Consider the following 21,243-nt stretch of genomic DNA (forward strand, 5'->3'; position numbering starts at 1 on the left):
GTTGATTTGAGATGAAAATTGGGGTGGAAATAGAGAGGATTTGAGAGGAATAGATGTGTGTTTGTGAGTGAAATGAGTATGAAATAGGAGTATTTATAGAGTAAATAACTTAAAAATAAATAAATAATAAATAAAAAACGGATACAAAAAAACGGTAACAATACCGTTGCAAATTTTTTTTTTATTAAATTCGATTTTTTTAAAAAAAAATGAATTATTGCGTCACCGTGGCGAAACCCACTCGCGGGGCAGCGAGTGGGCGTCACGCGTCGAATGAGAGCCTGCCACGTCGCCTCAGCGCGTGGCGGAACGTGTCGTGCCGCGTGCCGCGGCAACGATACCCGGAACGGCATCGGCACGGAATGGCGGTTGCAACGCGTGCCGCCGCGGAACCGTTCCTCCGGAACGGCATAGGCACCGCAACGGCACAACGTTGCGGGTGCTCTTAGAATCTCTTTTAACATGAAAATTTTATTTCCGATGAATGATTAATCAGAAGAAAGAAAAAATAATACTCCCTTCATCCCATCCCATGACATGTTTTCTTTTTTAGTTTATCCCAACTAAAATTACACATTTCCTTTTCTGGAAACTTTTTCTCTTCAATTAATACACCCAACCACTTTTTGCCCACTCCTATTAAAATATTCATCTCTATTTCTCTCTCTATTTTAATAATTACACTCACATTTTCTATCTCCAATTAAACACATTAACCAATAACTCCTAAAATCTCGTGCCGGCCAATGAATGTGTCATCTTAGCCGGGACGGAGGGAGTAAATAAATAATATAAAAAATGATTAAATATTTCAACCATTAATACATTAAAGAACAAAATATTTTAGAAACAACTACACGAAAATAAAACTAAAATACCAAGTTTCAATTTCAATGTTTCTATTTCATAGATTAGTCTAAAACCGATTGAACATTGCTTTTAAAATAATACCAAAAATAAGAAATATAAATAGAAAACTAAGTTACAATAATAAAACAAAGAATAGCAATGAAAATTAGAAATGTTATACTAAATCAGCATCAACATAGCGAAATTTATATTAGTCAGATGTGTTTTGAAAAATTGAAATTAGTTTAAAATTTTATTGAATAAAAATAATTTTAAAATTATAAATATTAAATGGTATTTTATGTGTGAAAATGATATGGAACATTGATGACAATGTGTGCTCGTTCATATACATTTTTATCCGCTCAGCCCAGAGTGATATTTCATTTGCGTGTTTTAATCTTTCAAATTATTACTCCTTCCGTCCACAAAAAATAGGATACATTGTGAATGACACAGGTTTTAATGTGAAATTGGTAAAGTAAGAGAGAATGGACAAAAATAAGAGAGAAGTAGTGTTAATGGAATGTGTGGTCCATATTATTAATAATAAGAGAGAAGAGAAAAAAGGAAGAGAGAAATAGTGTTAGTGGAATGTGGGGTCTATATTTAGAGTAAGAGAGGAGAAAAAAAAGTGAGAGAGGTTGTTGAAAACTTTCCTTTTTTTAATGTGCTCTATTTTTTGTGAACATCCAAAAAATGGCAAATGTGCTCTATTTTTTGTGGACGGAGAGAGTATTATTTCTTACTTTATTTCTATAATAAAAAAAATGACAACAAATACAATTAACACAAAATAAGAGACATCTATATCACAAAATACATAAGTCAAACAAAACTTACTTATTAAGTATACCACGTCAGTTTAATTTCATATAACAATATTATAAAATAGGCCATAGTTATTAAGGAAAGCCCAAAACATATTACACGACTTAGTATTAGAAATTTTGAAGAAAGAACTTAGACTTTACAAATCAAACCAGACAAATCGAAGTAATATAAAAACACCAACAAAGAAATTTATTTCAATCTAATTATTATCAGCAATATTTATAATCAAATATTCCAATATTATGTGCAGCTATATATGTCGAATTTCATATGAATATTTGATGATTATGATTTTTATCTTCACTCCAATCCTTACACTTGACCTTTTTAGAGTTGCAGTAATAGTTATACCCATTCAGTCACTTTTTAGAGTTGCAGTAGAAGCTGTAAGTATTTGTATGCATGGACTCCTTCAATTGTATAAAATCCCAAAATAAGCAATTCGTAGTAATTTTTTTTAAGATGAGCAATTTGTCTTTATTCCGTTCTTATTCCCTGATGATGTCGACCTAAAGATATCTCATCATAATATACATAGATTATATTAATTATATTCTCATAATAATTCATAGTGAACAACAAAGAAGACTATAAAATAAAAAAATTATACTCCACTACCAAATAAGAAGGATTATATGAGAAGAAGAAATGATATTTTTTTTATCAAAATTATAGCAAACGTGGTCTCTATTTATAGAGGATGAAAAATTATATATAATTTTTTTAGAAAATATGTTTCAACCAATGAGATTGTGCCATTTATTACATTGATTTATTCATTGACCATTGATTTTATGGAGTAACATCTTATTACTCACATCAATCACACCCTTCACGCATCTATCAAATCATACATTTTTTAATAAATTTCTATAATACACGCTAAAAGACTTATATAATATAGTCATTTTTTTTCATGAAAGTCATTATGTACGGTTCATACTCTCTTCAAATAACCAGAAGCTCATGTCATGATAAACTTTCCTTCGATTAATGATTATCTTCATTGATAAAAAAATTAATTTGAATGAAAAGTCATTTTTGTACGGTTCATACTCTCTTCATCATCTATTCTTGTTTTTCTGCTTTTCCTCTATTGGATCTTTACTTCTCTTATCATTCTGAATTTACTCCTCTTTTGATATTCAGTGCTTGTTAATATATGCAAAAGCACAGAAGATGTTGTGAGAGATTAGATTTAATAGGAAAAACAATGGTTAGCATTGATAGAAGGTAATGCTATTGTGGTTAGTGCAGCCACATAAAATGTTGTGAGGAGAATCGTATCTATTTTGTATTTATTTGTGGATTGTATATGTAATAGGTAGAATCATAAATAAACACAAATAAAAGGAAATAACAAACTAAAAAACAATAAAGAGTTAAGCTATGTAAAAAGAAAAATGTTAGATAATATTCACATACCTTAAATATCTGCAAAATATAAATGGTCAAGATAAGCAGCGAGATATTAAAAAAATATACAAATATGAAGAAAGATATGAGAGTAAACGTAAAGAGAGAGAGAGAGAAGAACCTGTAATTTATGAATGTGTGTTGTTGCAACTGATATTTATAGAGTTCTTCTCTATCTATAAATTAAAAGCTATTGTGGTTAGTGCATCCACATATAAATAAAGCTATTGTGGTTAGTGCAGCCACATAAAATGTTGTGAGGGGAATTTTTTTGCCTCTAAAATGAACAAATCCCCCTCCCCCTCCCCGGTTCATCCCGCATCGCCAGTTCTGCTTACCAAAAATGGTCCACTTGGAGCTCTCGATTCCTTGGCACGGCTCAACGAAGCTGCCGCGCCGTCCTACCTAACCCTTTTTTAGCTCAAGAAACCCCTCCATTTTGGAGGGGGGAAAACCTACATTATTTTTAGAGGGAAAACCCATGGTTTTTAGAGGAAAAACCTACATTTTTTAAGGTGGGAACCTTGTTATACTATGGATTTCATATGCATACAAAATGACTTGTATATATTTATATATAAATGATGTGATGCATTTGGTTGATTATATGTTTAGTCAGCTACAACTAAAAAGGATGCTATTGGTTTTAATGCATGAAGGTGGTGGGATCATTTTAACTATTGGTCAAAGCATGCTAGTGAGAAGTGGTTGATAGCATGCTTTGACCAATAGTTAAAATGATCCAACCACCTTCATGCATTAAAACCAGTAGTTAATAGCATCCTTTGTAGTTGTAGCTGACTAAACATATAATCAACCAAATGCATCACATCATTTATATATAAAGTGGTTGATAGCAATTTGCAAAATTCCCTCCAAAATTGAAATTTGAAATCAGGTGGGAAGTCCCTTAAAATTTCTCCCCAAAAAGCCGAGCTTTCATGTATAGTATATATTGGAAAAGTAGAGATAGAAAGAAAAAGTTTTTAAAGGAGTTTCCAAATTAAAAAATTTCATATTTTTCAGGGATATACTAAAAAGGAAATAGTTCATATACTTTTCAAGAACGAAGATAATATTATTTTTGAAGCATAATGATTAAGAAATTAAGATAAATGGGTTAGAAATAAAATGAGATAATTTATTCGCTGGAGTAAGAATTTTAAGTTACATGTAACTCAATATAAAAATTACTCCTATAATACAATGAAAAAATACATCATCTATTACACTATAGTTGAGTCGTTTCCTAATATAATAGTATTCAACTCAGTCTCATTTCTTAGTGGCATAAGATTTTATACAGTGTTGTCTTGTGTGTTAAATGGAGAGAATAAAATAAAAATAATTGTACTTTTATTTTTAGTAATTGGTCATTTTGGTTGAGACAAATCGAAAAGAAAGTTAGTCGTCTTCTTTGTGACAGAAGGAATAATGATAATCAATTTTTTCTAGTTAAATATATATTTCTTAATTTCTATGTCCGAAAAAAATACTCCCTAAGAGCATCCACAGTGGTCGGACCACTAGTTCGCCCCAGTGGGCGGACTAGTGGTCGCCACGTCAGCATTTCTTAGACCGACCCTTCCTTTTGCAGTGGTTTCGGACTAGTGTTCCGCCTATCAATTAAAATTCATTTTCATTTAATTTTTAATGTTATTTTTTTATTTTTATTTTCAATTACTAAAATAACAAAATATATTATATTAAAATAAAAAATTTAAACAAATACCTAAATTACTTAATTAAAAAAACTACATTACTTAATTTAAAAATACGTCCGCGGGTATGAGTGTCGTTTTTTCATTTTAGTCCGTCCACGAATATGAGTCCCGGTTCATAATTACCATAAATGATAAAGAGACCCCACATTCCACTAACTCATTCCACTCTCATATCATTTAAAACCAATATATACAAGTGGGACTTATATACCACTAACTTTCTTCCACCTAGTTTTATTAACATTTCTTAAAACCCGTGCCGGAAGGAAATGAGACTCCTATTCGCTGACGGAGGGAGTACAATACTATATTAAAAAAAAAAACTACTCTAGTTATCTAAATCTAACTTCTTGCTCAAATTCTTGATCATCTTGTCATACCTCCGACAGGTCTCCGGATCAGTGGCATTGTCACGGGCGGTGTTCGCGTCAAGTATCAACCTATACTCTCAATTCTCGCGAAACCCACCGAACTCCTAGATCACTGCGGCCACGAGCTGAGTAGACGGCGCAGGCGGCTCAGCCGATGCAGACGCCCTCAACTTCCCTCTCGCCTGGGCTTTGGCAGTCTTGTTGCCAACAAGACGTCTAAAAGTAGACGTTGGCGTGCCGGAACTCCTTCCAGCTTAGCGTTGAGATCCAAAGGCGATGGGCTATCGTTAATCGTGTAACTACCACTAGCGGTGTTCTTCGTCCGCTTCGGTGCTGAGGACGCGACCGGTATCCTCTGTTTAACTCCGACTTGTCCTTCAACCAAATTTGGTAGAACTTGAACTGCCCGTACTTCGATTGGTACTCGGCCATTGCTTTCTGGATGACATCCTCCATGCTCTTGCTGTTGCCCCTTCCGTCCTTCAAGTTCATGTAAATATCCCTGAAGTTGTTGACGTGGAGCTTGATTAGATCCCAACACTTGCGGAGCTACTCCTTGTTTCGCTTGTACGCCCACGCCAGCTTCACCGTGTTGTATCTGGCCTCAATGCGATCCCACATCCTAGACGTCGTATGGTGCTTGGTGTTTATCGAATCCTCCGATACATCGCTCCAACACTCAGCCACTTACAAGTACTCCTCCGGAGTGTAGTCTGTACGCCCGACGACGTACTCGTTGTTGGGATCGTTGGTTGGGAGTGGGACGCCTTCTTCTTCCGTGTCGACACCGGAGCGGAAGGTTGCCCATAGCTCGGCTCCATCTCCTTGACCCGGTAGGTGATAGGCCTCCAATCCTATCGAGAAGCTTGAGATCCTGTTATTTGCAGTTTGAGAACGAAGAACAAAACCAAAACGGCCAAGAAGAATAGGGTTTACGAGACAAGATCTTTTATTTCTTATTCTCGATATTTTGAATCTCTAATGGATCCTATAATATATAGGATCGCAACCCTGCTTGATTCGACTCTATGATTCGGGAAAGAATCAAGAAGAAAATCCGAAAAGAATAATTAAAATAAGTCTAAACAATAGAATGTTTTAATATGGAAAAATGTAACTAAATAACCAAAATAAAATATTCACTCCAATCTTCACGGAGATATGAAATCTCTGAACTTTACAGGTCTGGACCTCACTCTTTGTGGCATCTTCTTCCTTGTCGTTTCGCGCGTCCTTCCTCTACTCTTGCGTCCCTTTTCTTCCACGTCGTTCACAGCCTGGCTCGGTCCTGGTACGTTGGTCTGCATGACTGCTATCTCGGGGTCTCTATCAACTCCCTCCCCGTTAAGAATTACCTTGCCCCCAAGGTCCAATGTAGGAAAATGCTGCATCAACTTCTCCTTCGACTCCCAAGTCCGGTTGGATGGATCAGACACCCAACTGACGAGCCATTGGCACTGAGGAAGGCAATCGACAATCACTATATGCTCCTCCAATGCACTGACCGGTACGTCGATAAGCCCACTCTGCACAAAATCCGACGACAGCTGCTGCGATGTGGACTCTGACAGCGGTTGAACAAATGGCTTCAACAATGAGACGTGAAATACAAAGCGACTTCCCCGATCCTTTCAACAATTTCATAAGGACCATAGTATGTCTTGCCTAACTTCGTCGAAATCGGTCGATCTACCGATACCTGGCGATAAGGTTGGAGACGGAGTAACACCTTATCGCCAACTACAAACTCAACATGACGACGTCGTTTATTAACTGCATCTGCCATCCTCCGCTGAGCAGCCTCTAGATTAGCTTTCAAAACCCGAAGCGAGGTTGTTCAGTCACCCAAGTTGGCAGCCACAACTACGTTATTTGTTGGGGCGGCTGGAGTACGAAAAATATTTGGTGGATCTCTGCCATAAAGACCACGAAAAGGGGACATCCCAATACTCACGTTGACACTGCAATTCATCGCCAATTCAGCCTATGGAAGAAATTCAAACCACCTACCCGGCTGTTCATACGTAAAGGCCCGCAAATATTGTTCGAGTCCTCTATTCGTCACCTCCGATTGGCGATCCGTCTGCGGATGATAAGTTGTTGTCAATTGCAGCTTCGTTCCACTCAAGGCCATCAACTCACTCCAAAAATCGCTCACAAATAGCATCCCGGCCAGAGAGCAACTTATTCGGAAAGCCATGGAGCTTAACGACAGTGTTAACAAATAGGGTGACAACCTTCTTTGCATCAAAACCCGGTTTCAGTGCTCCAAAGTGGGCGTATTTGGAGAGACGACCCACGACCACCATAATTGTTGTGTACCCATGCGACGGAGGGAGACCAACAGTAAAATCCATGGATGTCGCCGACCTTACAGAATCCGGAATTGGCAGCGGTTGAAGAATCCCGGAAGGCCTCTCCGTCACATACTTTGGTGCCTGACACACCAAACACGCTGCGATGAACCGGCGTAAATCTTTCTTCATACCCGGACAGAAAAAAGAGGCAGAGACACGGACGAATGTCCTCCTATCGCCAGGATGACCTGCCATCTTGGAGTTGTGAGCGTCTGCAAGGATATTTGGAATCACGGAGGAGTCTCGGCTGAGATATAGCCTATGTTTAAAGAACAAGAGACCGTCGACGACGGAAACATGAGCTAGGGCAGTCCCTGCCGCGACCTCCCTGTGCAGCGAAATTAAGTCAGGCAACTCTCGATTTTCGTCGGTACCGGACGAGCGAGCGAAAAGAGCCAGAAGCTGCGATGCGTCGTCGGTCGTTCCATGCTCAATTCGTGACGGGGCATCTGCAACTCGGTTCGAGGCCCGCGATTTGTACTCGATCTTGAATTTGAATCCCATGAGTTTTCTGATGTAAAATTATTGGTCAGGAGTCTGAACTATTTTCTATAGTAAGTCCTTCAAACTGCGCTGATCACTGCGAATAATAAACTCCCTTCCCAACAAATACTGGCACCACTTCTGCACCACCTCAACGATGGCATAAAGCTCTTTATGATAGGTGGAAGCTACTCGTCGCTTAGGACCGAGTTTCTTGCTAAAGAACGCCAGGGGCTGACCATTCTGAAGCAACACAGCCCCAATCCCAAAGTCCGACGCGTCTGTCTCAATGGCGAATGGAATATCAAAATCAGGCAGGCGAAGTACCGGTGCCTTCGTCATTGCTCGTTTCAACTCCGCAAAACTAGTGTCGGTTGTAGGCGTCTAAATAAAGGACTCCTTTTTCAGGAGATCGGTGAGGGGTGCTGCGATTATAGAATAATTCTTCACTAATCTCGTATAATACCCCGTCAAGCCAAGGCAGCCGTGCAATTGTTTCACTGTAGTTGGTGTTGGCCATGCCATCAGCGCCTCTATCTTAGAGGGGTCCGCACGGAGCTCACCCACCGATATAATAAGACCCAAATAATCAATAGTGTCTACCCCAAACGAGCACTTAGAAGGCTTGACATAGAAACAATTAGTTTGTAGAATATCTAGGACTTATTCGAGATGTGAGACGTGATCAGTGAACGAAGCAGTGTAGACAAGAATATCATAAAAAAAAACAATCACAAATCGATGAAGGAAGGGTCGGAAAATACTATTCATTGCTGCCTGGAAAGTCGACGGAGCATTCGTCAACCTAAAAGGCATCTCCAAAAATTCATAGTTCCCTTCATGTGTTCGGAATACTGTTTTGTGGATGTCTGCAATTTGCATTCGGATCTGGTGGTAACCGGACCTCAAGTCCAACATAGAGAAAACCATGGCCTTGTTTAATTCATCGAACAATTCATCAGTAATAGGGATCGGGAAGTGATCCGGAGTAGTGGTCGTGTTCAGCACTCTGTAATCAACACAAAATCGAAATGTCCCATCGTTCTTTCGGACAAGCAGTACTGGCGATGAAAAGGGGCTGGTACTTTCCTGAATAACACCCTGAGTGAGCATTTCCTTGACCTGGCACTCTATCTCTGCCTTCTGAAAATATGGATATCTTAAGGTTTAACATTAATAGGATGGGTACCTTCCGGCAGATGAATTCGATGATCCTATTTGCGTGGTGGGGGCAGCATTATCGGTACAGAGAAGACCGAATCAAAGGACTCGATGACCGGGGCAATAGCAGGGTCTGGCCTAGGCTGATCGGCGACGACGGGGAAGGTCGCGGTCATAGTATGAGCAGTGATGAGCTCAAAAATCTCACAATCCAGTTCCTGATCCACGAGAGCGAATAGATTGTTATAGGAAATCCGGCGCGGTTGGGCGTTCTCTCCCTTAGGAACACTGTCTGATCAGCCCAGTCAAACTTCATCGTCCTATTACGGAAATTTTGGGTAACATCCCCAAGATCATGCTGCCATTGAACGCTGAGGATGACATCCGGCCCCTCAACCTGCAATGTGAAGAGATCAATGTAGAAGATAGTGTCGTGCAGAGAAGTAGGTGTTTGCAGCAAACGTAATAACAACGTAACGAGGCGACGTTGCCTACAAAAACACGAAAATGGCTAACAGAATGAACAGGGAGACTTAGTTGTTCAGCGATGGTGGCCTTGATGAAGTTGTGTGTACTGCCACCATCAATCAGTACTGCCACTTCAGATCCATTGATCAAGCGAAGGGAGCGAGGCTTGAGGCGTGGTCCAATAACATGTATGCTGGAGACGTCGCCCGAAATCACAAAGGTTTCAGCTTCGCTTAGTTCATTCAGATTCTCCTCGTCAAGTATGCCATCCACATCCTCGTATGCAAAAAGGGCATAGTACTTCGTAGTACACACATGCTCCCTCGTATACTTCTCCAGGCAATGCCAACATAACCCACTGCGGGTTCGTTCATCACGTTCTGCTTTAGATATTCGAAGAAGAGGCACGCCCTCTCGGGGTTGGCCTTGGGCAGGCTGCCGCTGCTGTGAACCTAGCCCAAGCGGGCCTGTCGCTGCCGGCGATATAGGAGAGGCTGATGGCCGAGGGCGGTTGTTGCGACCTGTCCATGGTGGACGTTTAGCCGGTTTTGCCGCCATAGTGAGCCTGTGGCAAGCTGCTGATCTCTGAGCTAGGATAAATTTCTCTGCGAGCGTGGCGGGCTGACGAGTCAATAACTCTTGCTTCATAGGTTCCTACAGCCCTGCGATAAACAAGGAAACAAGGTTTTCCTCGCCTACGTTCGCCGTTTTCTGCATCACCTCTTCGAACTCTGATTGGTAAGCCTCGACGGTGGTGGTCTGATGAAGTGCAGCAAGGCATCCCACACGATCAACATATAGTTCGGGATCGAAACGGTTCTTAACTGTAATAAAAAACTGATCCCACGATTTGTGGCTGCAATTGTCCTCCCATAAGGTTAACTAGATGCCGGATGATCAAACAAATAGGATGCCAGATAAACCCGATCACCTAACAGAGTGTAGTAATGATTGTAGTACCGCTGAATTTTTTGGATTCATTCAGAGGCGTTGGTGCCGTCGAACCGGGGTGCCTCCGGTTTAACTCTCGGAAGTTGCTCGGCCTCGATGCCTTCTGGAGGAACGAGAATTGACGGAGGAAGTTTCCACCTCGCTGGACCTGGTCCCAGGTCCTCTGAACCAGTCGGTTTGCGCCGGTGATTGGCATCCAGCAGGAGAGCCATGCCTTCTTCGAGCTTCTTGTTCGTCACTTCTTGCCGGCGTGTAAACGACTCGAGATTGAACTGGTAATGATTTAACTTCTTGTCATACCCCGCATAACGAATCTTCAAATCAAAAAGCAATTGAGTCAATTCTTCGTTGGAGTACATGGTTGTGGGTGGTTCGGTCTAGCTCGACGTCCCGGTGTCGATCTCCGGCATGATAGCGACGAACGTGGTCGGTAGAGGAAGAGAAATCAATGAAGGCATCAGTGATAGGCCTCTAATCCTATCGAGAAGCTTGAGCACATGTTATTTGCATTTATGAATGAAGAACAAAACCAAAACGGCGAAGAAGAATAGGGTTTACGAGAAAAGATCTTTTATTTCTTATTCTCGATATTTTGACTGTCTAATGGATCCTATAATATATAGGATCGCAACATTGCTTGATTCGACTCTACGATTTGGGAAAGAATCAAGAAGAAAACCCGAAAAGATTAATTAAAATAAGTCTAAACAATAGAATGTTTTAATATGGAAAAACGTAACTAAATAACCAAAATGAAAGATTCACTCCAATCTTCACGGAGATATGAAATCTCTGAACTTTGCGGGTCTGGACCTCACTCTTTGTGGCCTCTCCTTCCTTTTCGTTTCGCGCATCCTTCCTCTGCTCTTGCGTCCCTTTTCTTCCACGTCGTTCACAGCCTGGCTCGGTCCTAGTACGTTGGTCTGCATGTCTGCTATCTCGGGGTCTCTATCAATAGGAGTCAGTGTTGAAGAACGGATCGAACTCAGATCCGAACTGTATGTGGACCCTACAGACCCAAGAGTCTCAACCCTATAGTATCAACCGTCGTTGGCATTGTTCGGGTTTGGGAAATTGTTGGGATCCATATTTGAAGATAGAAAGACGAAGAGAAGAGGAGTGGATTATTTGTGATGGTGAGAGAAAATATGAATTGAGGAAGTATATATAATGTTTGGAAAAAAAAGAGAGAAAACGCATGCATCGTCCTCGTTCGCCGGTCTGCAATGGGCGGACGAGAGTTGGGCGACGCCTTTTTTTGCGACCGAACTTTCGGTCCTACCGCTTGTCTGCTAACCTGCAATGGCCCAACGAGGGATCGTCTGGACACAAAAATAACCATTGTGGATGCTCTAAGACAGTGGCGGATCCAGGATGTAAAATTCGTGGGGTCGGACAAAATAAAAATAAATTATATATAAAATATTTAAATAATTATTATTTAAAAAAAATATTTAAATAGAGTAATTTTTTGAAAGAGGATGTGATCTTTTGTGCATTCTTATTAATATTCATATCACAAATTTATAGTATAATTTAATTGTTTGATAGTGAGTTCGTATTGTTTGTATTTTAAAGTATTTTTGTTTTTAATTGTGATACTACACGAAATTAACTAACACTATTGTGTTGATTAATTTTTTAATTTGTTCTCAAATTATATAGTAGTAATAAATAATAGTAGTATCCAGATTGAGAAGGCTAATCCTAATAAAACATTCTATATAGGAGTACATTTTTTGATGACTCAATATGTAATAGTCGTAGGAAATAGACTGAATTTATGTGATACCAAATTCGGCCTTAATCCGCAAGCCCGGTCGAGTAAGGTTAGTCGGATTCGGTACACCTGTGGTTAAACCAAAAAAAATAGTTTTCCTAAAAAACATTAAAGCAGTATGAACATAAATAATAATGAATCTGTGATTATTTTTAAATAAAAGAAAAAAATCGTTTAGAAGTAGTATTAACAAAAGAAAAAGAAAACTCATTTATGAATATGCCCAAATCCCCACTATCTCATTTAAGCCCTAATCTCAAGTACAGAATGAAGGCCGAATCGAATCTCAAAAGTTAAAACACCGACGCATCTTCTTCCCAAACTTCTCTTCCGTAAAATTCTCAGCTCCCTTTATGTTCCAAATTTCCTATCGAGATCTTATCTGCTTCTCTTCCCCTTCTTCACCAAATTGAGTAGTATTTTTTTTTCTCTTCTTTATTTCTCTAATTTTTAGTTTCACTGTCTTCTCTGCTTCTCTTCTCTTCCTTGGAGAAGGCTATCGTGGGTAAAGACGGAACCAGAAATTCAAAATAGCCGGTGCTGAAATTAAAATAATAAATAGTAATTTACATATTTAATTTTATATATAAAGTTTTTGCGTAACATCATATGATAACAAAAATTCAATAAATTTCCATTCTCAAATTCATATAAATAATAGAACAAATAGCAAAAAAAAAAGTCACAAAAGTTTGGTCAAATTTATAGCTATCTAATTCCAAGATAAAGAAAGCAAATTCTATTTCATAGTAAATCACTAATGAAATTCTTAATATGCAATTCTAAATCGCACAGATAAAATCAAGTCTTAATTAGGCTGTACCTAAATAATTCGTAATGTAATAATTGAAAAATTAACACATATATTTAACTGAAAATTGGAAATTGGAAATTATATTTAAATTTAATTTGGATGGTACACAAAAATAAATTTTTAGAATGCATTTTTTAGCATTATTACTTTTATTTATCTACTAAAATTATGTTAAATCGCCAATAAAATTTTATACTAATAAATTATAAATTATAATCATGATACTATAATAAATATTTGTATATTTGTTGTTAGTTGAATTTTTGAAGTAAACAATAAGCAGCAATGTAATAGTACTCCTACTCTAGTTAGAAAAAATTGTTTGACTCCTAGTTATAGGATGGAGTAGCCTATAGATCTCCTTTGCCAAGTAGTTTAACTTTTGCAAGTTCTACACGTTTCCATTCTCCTCTCCTCTTTTCTTTTTCTTCTTCCTCGTCCATATACACAGTCACATACAGTGAGACACAGACACACACTAATATTTCTGGGGCAGCGATGACTGGGTACTGGTCCAGCGCCGGCCAAGCCCCGCTGGAGCGGCGGCTTGGCCTGCGCTAGGTCCGTCCCTGGTCGTGGGGTCGGAGGCTGGGCTTTTGAGGATCGGCGGCCGAGTAGTGGTATTTTCCGGCAGCAATCACGGACCAACGGTGGGGTCGGCCCACCCCACTCGACCCCACCTGGGTCCGCCGCTGCTCTAAGACCCTAAATATGGTATATTAGATAGAGTAATGCATCATTTAAAGTGAGGCCAAATTGCCAAAGTAGTATTTTAAATTTTTGAGTAATTGCAAAACAAGTATCGTACTAGTAGTAAGAATTTTGTAAATATCGATATTCAAGATGTAATACTCCTTTCGTCCATTAAAAATAGGGCATTTTTATTTTCTACACTCGTTTTGAAAAAATGATAATAAATAGTTAAAAGGAAGAGAAAGTAAAGTACGGGAGAGAATAATGTAGAGAAGTCTTGTCTATATTATTCTCTCTCGTACTTTACTTTCTCTCCACTTAAACTATTTATTATCATTTTTTTAAAACGAGTGCAGAAAAAAAAGTACCCTATTTTTCGTGGACGGAGAGAGTATTAACCAACGCCATATCTGAAACAAAAGAAAAACGCAATATTGTTATTTTCAAATTTGCAACGATCAAATGTCTCTAGAAATGGCAATTTTCCTCGTCTGCAAATCTCGTCTTGGATTACAGCAATGCCTATTTCGTCATGGATATTCATAACTATGTCACCTTCTACCTCACTGACCTCCTCTTCATCGCCCATCATTTGGCTGGCGCGATGAGCTCGGATGTGGACATTGCGGCTAAGGCGTTTGATCTTATATCTCCTCCATTTTATGCGCTCTATTCTCTTGTAAATCATATAGGATGTCCACATTCTATGTCACTCGGGCTGTGGATTGTGAATCTTTCTTACATTATGTGTTCTGTGTGTATTGAGCTTGGATGTGGAAATGCAATACAGTGCTATTCTGTTCTTGCAATCGCAATGTGATGAGTTACATTATGATTTATGTTAACTTTTGGCGACTAATCTTTTCGCTTATGATGTATTTCTTTCCAGTTTTTAATGTATTTTGATGTTTCTTGTTGGTGACAATAAGAAATAGATGTATAGGGGTTGTGAATGAATGAGTAACCAAACTTATACTCCCTCCGTCCCCTAATAGGAGTCGTTGTTTGACCGGGCACGAGTTTTAAGAAATGTAAAGAAAAGTTGGTTGAAAAAGTTAGTGGAATGTGGGACCCACTTTTTTTATATTGGTTTTATAATAAAATGTGAGAGGAGTGAGTTAGTGGAATGTGGGACCTACTACCATTTATGGTAAAAATAAAGAGTGACTCTTAATGGGGGACGGCCCAAAAAGGAAATTAGCGACTCTTATTCGGGGACGGAGGGAGTATTATTCTTGGTGAAGAGTAGATTTACCTTTACTCTTTTGATTGACCTTTTTAATATATATATATATATATATATATGCTCTTCTGTCTCACAATAAAAGTCACATTTTACTATTTCAGTCCGTCCCCCAATAAGAGTCACATTCCTTTTTTACCATAAATGATAAGTAGATCATTTTTTACCTACTTTAAAATCAATATAAAACCAATAAGAGTAACTCATTTCACTAACATTCTATTATAAAATCAATATAAAAAATGGACCATACAGTAATTCCACTAACTTTTCCAACCCACTGTTTTGTATACTCCCCTCATCCACCAAAAATAGAGCACATTTGTCATTTTTGATTGTCCACGAAAAATAGAGCGCATATTAAAAATGAAAGTTTTCAATAACTTTTCTCTTACTTTTACCCTTTTCTCTTATCAATAATATGAACCTCATATAATCACATTCCACTAACACTACTTCTCTCTTACTTTTTTCCCTTATCTCTTACTAATAATATGGACCACACATTCCACAAACACTATTTTTCTCTTACTACTTTTTTCCCTTCTCTCTTACTTTATCAATTCCACATTAAAATCCGTGTCATTCACAATGTGTCCTATTTTTCGTGGACGGAGAGTGTATTTTTTAAAATCCATACTCATTATGGGACGGAGGGAGTATATAAGTATGTTGTTGTTCTTTCCTATTGAGGTCAATTAGTTCTACAACCAACACGTCATTGCAAAATTTTGTCTAGTAGAATACATATCAATTTATGTATTTATGCATGTGTTTGTCAGGGAGATGATCAAAACAAGTATGTATTTAAATTCATAAATGCAGCTTAAATCTTAATCCTATGATTAAATGATCTAATGGTCAATAATTAACTAAAAACATGGAGGGACATTATTAAGCAGTTTTAGGTCATATTATAAAATTTAGGTTTGATGTCATTTTAGGTCATACTTTATTAGAATTACCTAAAAATAAGCTAATAATGACCTAAAATGCTTTATGTATGACCTTGTGCTGCATTTCTGTATTTAAATTTAGTTTTGCATAGAACAAAACCCGTGTTTGTCATGTTTTACATTATGTACAATATACACTCTAAGCATTAATTAAATAATTCATTCCCTTTGCATATCCTACGAGCTAGGGGATATTTGACCTACTTAATACCCTAGGTGCAGGGTTAGTAAAGTTTGATTGTTTCTAATTTTGAGGAACAACATAGTAGTGTTTAGTTTCTCTGTGGCTAATTTATCAATTATAGAGAAAAAACACAACTGTGAAATATTATAAAAATATTGCAATTCCACTAAATGTTCGATGGTTTCAAATGTCCACGATAAAATTATTCCCCTGTGTATTTATTTATTTTGTTGGTTGCTATATCCCTCTTGAAAATTCATATTTATTCACATGCAGTGCATAAATAAAAAAAATATAAGTATGGACAAAAGTTACATGCTTCTGTGCCTGAACTTTGCACCACTATTCTTATTTCAGTTGAGCAGTCAGTTGCTACTACATTCTTCCCTTAGCCTTCTAAAGAATGGGGTGAAAGGGCTTAAGAGTAAAATTTGTAGTCCTTAGCCTTCAGGATTATATTTCTTAAGCTTCCAATGGGTGAGAGTATCATCAGGATAAAAGTCCAAGAATAATGCATATCTGAAAATAAAGCAGAATGTGCTTGCTTTACTTACCCAATTGGTGAACCAAGATAAGCTGAATCTTTTTGGTTTATACCCACATGACACAGGGCAACTGAAATAGAGAGATAATACAAGACTCAGCCAATTATGTCCATGCTATTGTAGAGTTACTGTTTATTTGGAAAAGAAAGTGAATATAATGATAGGTTTCTTAACTTCCTAGTTTTTTTTTATAATGGGATGCTAAAGCTTTCATTGGTTTAGTTGGATCCTTTTGTAGTGATCCAATTTAACCAAATGAAAGCTTGAGACTAAATATAGCATAACACAAAGCTTAAGCTTTACCGAAACAAACAAAGTTGTCCTCAAGTTGAAGGCATTTTTACCATCCCAGAGCTGCCATGGCATAAGGAAGACTTAGGACACCTGCTCCAACCATGGCCGTAACATTGTGGAAAGCTGCGATATGAAGCATTCAGACTATGTAATGGAAATGGAAGTATGGAAATAATGAAATGGTTGGTGTTAGAACTTTCTCCACGCAGTTCTTGACAAATGATATTACTTTATTTTATTCTCTTTGTATGTGTAATGTATTCTGAAGAGTCTTCTTCTAGGGTATCAAAGGACATGTTTCATTTAGACTATCTATCTAATGGTCTAAATGTAGTCAACGTCTTGCATTGCATTGCATTTCCGCTGCGTGTTATGTGTTGATTAAAAGCAAACTGGAACATGATAATCAAAATAGTCACATTGTTTTTCCATTAACAAAAGCACTATAAACAGGTTTGGTTTATACACACAATAAATTCAAAGATAAATTTGTAAGCGTTGAATTGTTGGAGGAGGCGATGAGCCTTCCAACAAACAACACATCCATCTTGGCTTAAAATTCATCCAAATTTCTTCACTGATCGAATCGACCCTTCTTAACCAACAACACACATCAATCTGTAGATGCTTAGGAGTAGAAATCGTAGGTCTTTGCTTGTAATATTATTGACCTTAGCGCTCCTATTGGTGCTATAACCATCAAAAGGACTCCGAGAATGATGCAAATCTGCGTTCCGAAATCCCCAAAACCATCAGCTAGTGATAAGACAAAATGATATTATGCATACAAACACTCACCCAGTTAGTGATCCAAGATAGGCTGAACCTCTTTGGTTTATAGATAGCAAGCCACATGATACAAGGCAGCTGTAGGAAAGTTTTGATCATTTTAGTTATTATGCTAACAAAAGACATTCAATCTATAAAATGCACAAATAGTAGAAGCAGTTCAATTATACTCACAAAGTATGTGGTTGGTGCGAAAGCAAATCCCCCAAAGAATCCGAGGAGTCCGCCAAAGAAAGGGAATGAAATGGCAACAAACATTGTGAATGCTGAAACATTGATATAAACATTCTTTTTAGGTAACATAACATAACATAATATAACAATCATCTTATGGAATGGAGTTTGAACGTACCGACATAGATGTTTCTGGTGATGAAGCGCAGGTAGCAGGTTGGCTTGAATCGTAGTTTCTTGACTAGGAGAGTCTCTATCATGTCAAAAACTGGCATCGCATATATCTGCATCCACACACAGCATGTGATTCTATGACTTTCGTTGATATATGTATGTCGAATTACTGAATTACACACACTACTATAATGATAAAATTCACCTGATAGCTTCCAATAACATGTATCACAACGAACATGTTAGCCATGGCGATGAGCCAAGTTGGTTTGTTTAATGATATCAAAATGTTGTCTGATACTTCATTGCCATACATCCAGTATCCAATGAATGCGACAGGGAAGTAGCACAGGGCGACAACAATGTAAGCAACAATGACTCCCTTCCACATGGGCCCCTTGGAAGGCTTCTCCGGTGTCGAAGGGATGGTGGCTTGAATCTCCAGGACCACATTGTGCCCAGCATAGGCGAAAGCCACATCTCCCAGAGCACTGAAGAAGTTGAAAACAGTACCGGCTGTGCTTTTCGCTCTGTAACCATATTGCACGTCTGGTTGAACGCCCTTTTTCAGCGCAGCGCCCCATGCAATCGTAGAATAGCTTCCCACACAAGACAAAATCAGCATGTCAGATCATAGACAAGTCCTACAAAGTTTCATAGTATAATCAGATATTAATTTAATACCTCAATGACATGATTGCTGCAGCTAAAGATACACCGGAAATGGCATTGAAGTTGGGGAGATGTGACAGGACAAAGTGGGCAGAGGCGAAGATCATTATGAAATAGGTAAGCTTGATGTCTTTGCAGTCATCACAGACCAAGTCATGGAATTTCTTGAGTGATTTCCCTCCTGTCACCATGTACACGATGTCCACTCCAACTTCAACAACTAGCTGCTGAGGCACGACGATGTACAGCCCGAGCTTCTCTCCAAAAGCATGCTGTCCGAGCTCGTGATATCGGTCAAACCTCTTGCCAGGTACCATTTCATGCATCTCAACCATCTGCCACAATGTGTAGAGGGTGACAATCCAAGATATGATCATCACTGCTACTCCGGGGCCCCTGAAAATAATAAGCCAGAAATTGTTCAATTTCAAGTCATATTTTCTGCAGAAGATTCAATACTTACCATCCTAGCTCAGACATGGCAAAAGGGAGACTCAGAACTCCAGCTCCCACCATGGCTGTGACATTGTGAAAAGCCGAGTACCACCATTTCGCATTTCGTGAAGAAGTGATAGGCAACCAATAATCGATTGCCTTTTCTTCTGCAGTCCTTGTATCGACCTGCACCTTTATTTTTCATTTACCGCTCTCTTTGGAGTTGCTCTAATATACTAGAACAATATAAATTGACATGCCAATATAGTAGGAACTCACATTTTTCTTGTAATCGCTTTCAGTTGAATTATCAGCTGCCATGGCCATTACATTCAATGTGTATCAACTCTGGAAATACAAACTCCTCACCCTCTTAATATATAAATATGCAGTTGGACTTGGAGGTTACCAGAGATAGAGACGTTTTGTTTGACTTAGAGTGAAGAAGGTGACATAAATTCTTGTTTATAAAATTGATAGCAAATACATTTGAGTTTATAAGCCTGCACTTTTGTCCTTACATATATAACAAATAGATAAAATTAAACAAGTCAAGAATGAATATTCGATCGGCTGAATTGTGATCAACAATCCAGCCCATTCAATTCATCGAAAGTAAATAATAATTAATTAAATTAAACTGATCCATAAAATAGTGATCCAGCTATAATCAAACATCGATCGACGTGAAGTTCTTGTGTAGTTTAATTCGATACGATATATAGACTAAGACAATCCTAATTAAAAAATAAGGTTGTCTACAAAATGTTATTCAAAGCTATCTTATATATATATATACTCCGTCTATTTTGGAACAACATGAAAATTAATGCATAAGAGCATTAACAATGGGGCGCCCTTAGGTGCGCCCTATGCACAACCACGTCATCATTTTTATCCTCCTACCCTCCCACTTGCAATGGGGCGCCCTAAGGCGCGCCCTATGCATTTTTTTTTATTTGAATATTTAAATAACTACAAAAATTGGGAAAAAACTTCATTTCATTTATAAAAATTAATACATTACAATGCGAATTAAAAAAATACGCAAACTCAGCGACGGCGGTTACGGGCCCACACTTCTTCAATCATGTCGTTCATGAGCTGAGCATGGTCTTGTTGGTTGCGCATTGAGGCCTGTCTAGATAGAACCTCATTGAAGCCCGTCGGTAATCCTCTAGCGGTGGGCGCGGTCGTCGTGCCGGACGAGCTAGATGCAGTGGCGGAGGGAGTAGGGACAAAGGGCGTACGAGTGTACCCCCAAAATTTTTTTTAGTAGTATTATATATTTAAATACTAATTCTGAGTTTATATTAATAATATATGTATAATGTCCCCCTATTTGGCTAGTCCAAAAACTACGCGGCCAAAAACTAATGTCCCCCTAATCTATATTAGGCTATTCCTCCAATAAATAATGGAAAAGAAATAAAAATACATTTAATAAATCAAAAGGTGGTAAAACTCAATTTTAATTCAAAGCATTTTTTACATAACACAATAAAAATAACAAACCTAATGCCATCCCCAATTGAAAACCGCCGACTGCTTCTGCTTCTTGCCTTCTTCCGCCGCCGACTACCGCTCTCCAACTCCGGTTTCTTGCCTTCTTCCGTGACTTGCCGCCTCAATTTTCATCATACACTTTGTTCTTTGTTGAAAAGGTGAGTGATTAGGAATTTAGGTGTAAAAGTTTAGTTCATTAAATAATTTAGGGATTTTGGTAGCTTGTGCAAAATATAATAATGTTTTACACTTTATGACTCTCTCTTATTGTCTTGGAATTGGGGTGAATTGAAAACAGTCGTGCTTCCAATTATTTGTGGATGAGAAATTCTCAATTATTTATTATTTTAGGGATTATATAGTATTAAAT

At 38.1% G+C, this 21,243-nt stretch overlaps 1 protein-coding gene across 1 annotated transcript; it reads right to left on the reverse strand.

Moving 5' to 3' along the window:
- Positions 1–17,730: 17,730 nt before the first annotated feature.
- On the reverse strand, positions 17,731–19,694 carry LOC121776333 (lysine histidine transporter 1-like). The gene is made up of 8 exons (XM_042173510.1): positions 19,647–19,694; positions 19,396–19,559; positions 18,945–19,328; positions 18,466–18,859; positions 18,265–18,370; positions 18,087–18,178; positions 17,922–17,990; positions 17,731–17,850 (listed from the first exon to the last, which is right to left on the reverse strand). The coding sequence occupies exons 1-8, from the start codon at positions 19,692–19,694 to the stop codon at positions 17,752–17,754; spliced, it is 1,356 nt and encodes a 451-aa protein (XP_042029444.1). The 3' UTR covers positions 17,731–17,751.
- Positions 19,695–21,243: the final 1,549 nt, after the last annotated feature.

This window comes from Salvia splendens, chromosome 18 (assembly GCF_004379255.2).
Source record: "Salvia splendens isolate huo1 chromosome 18, SspV2, whole genome shotgun sequence".
Lineage (NCBI taxonomy): Eukaryota > Viridiplantae > Streptophyta > Magnoliopsida > Lamiales > Lamiaceae > Salvia > Salvia splendens.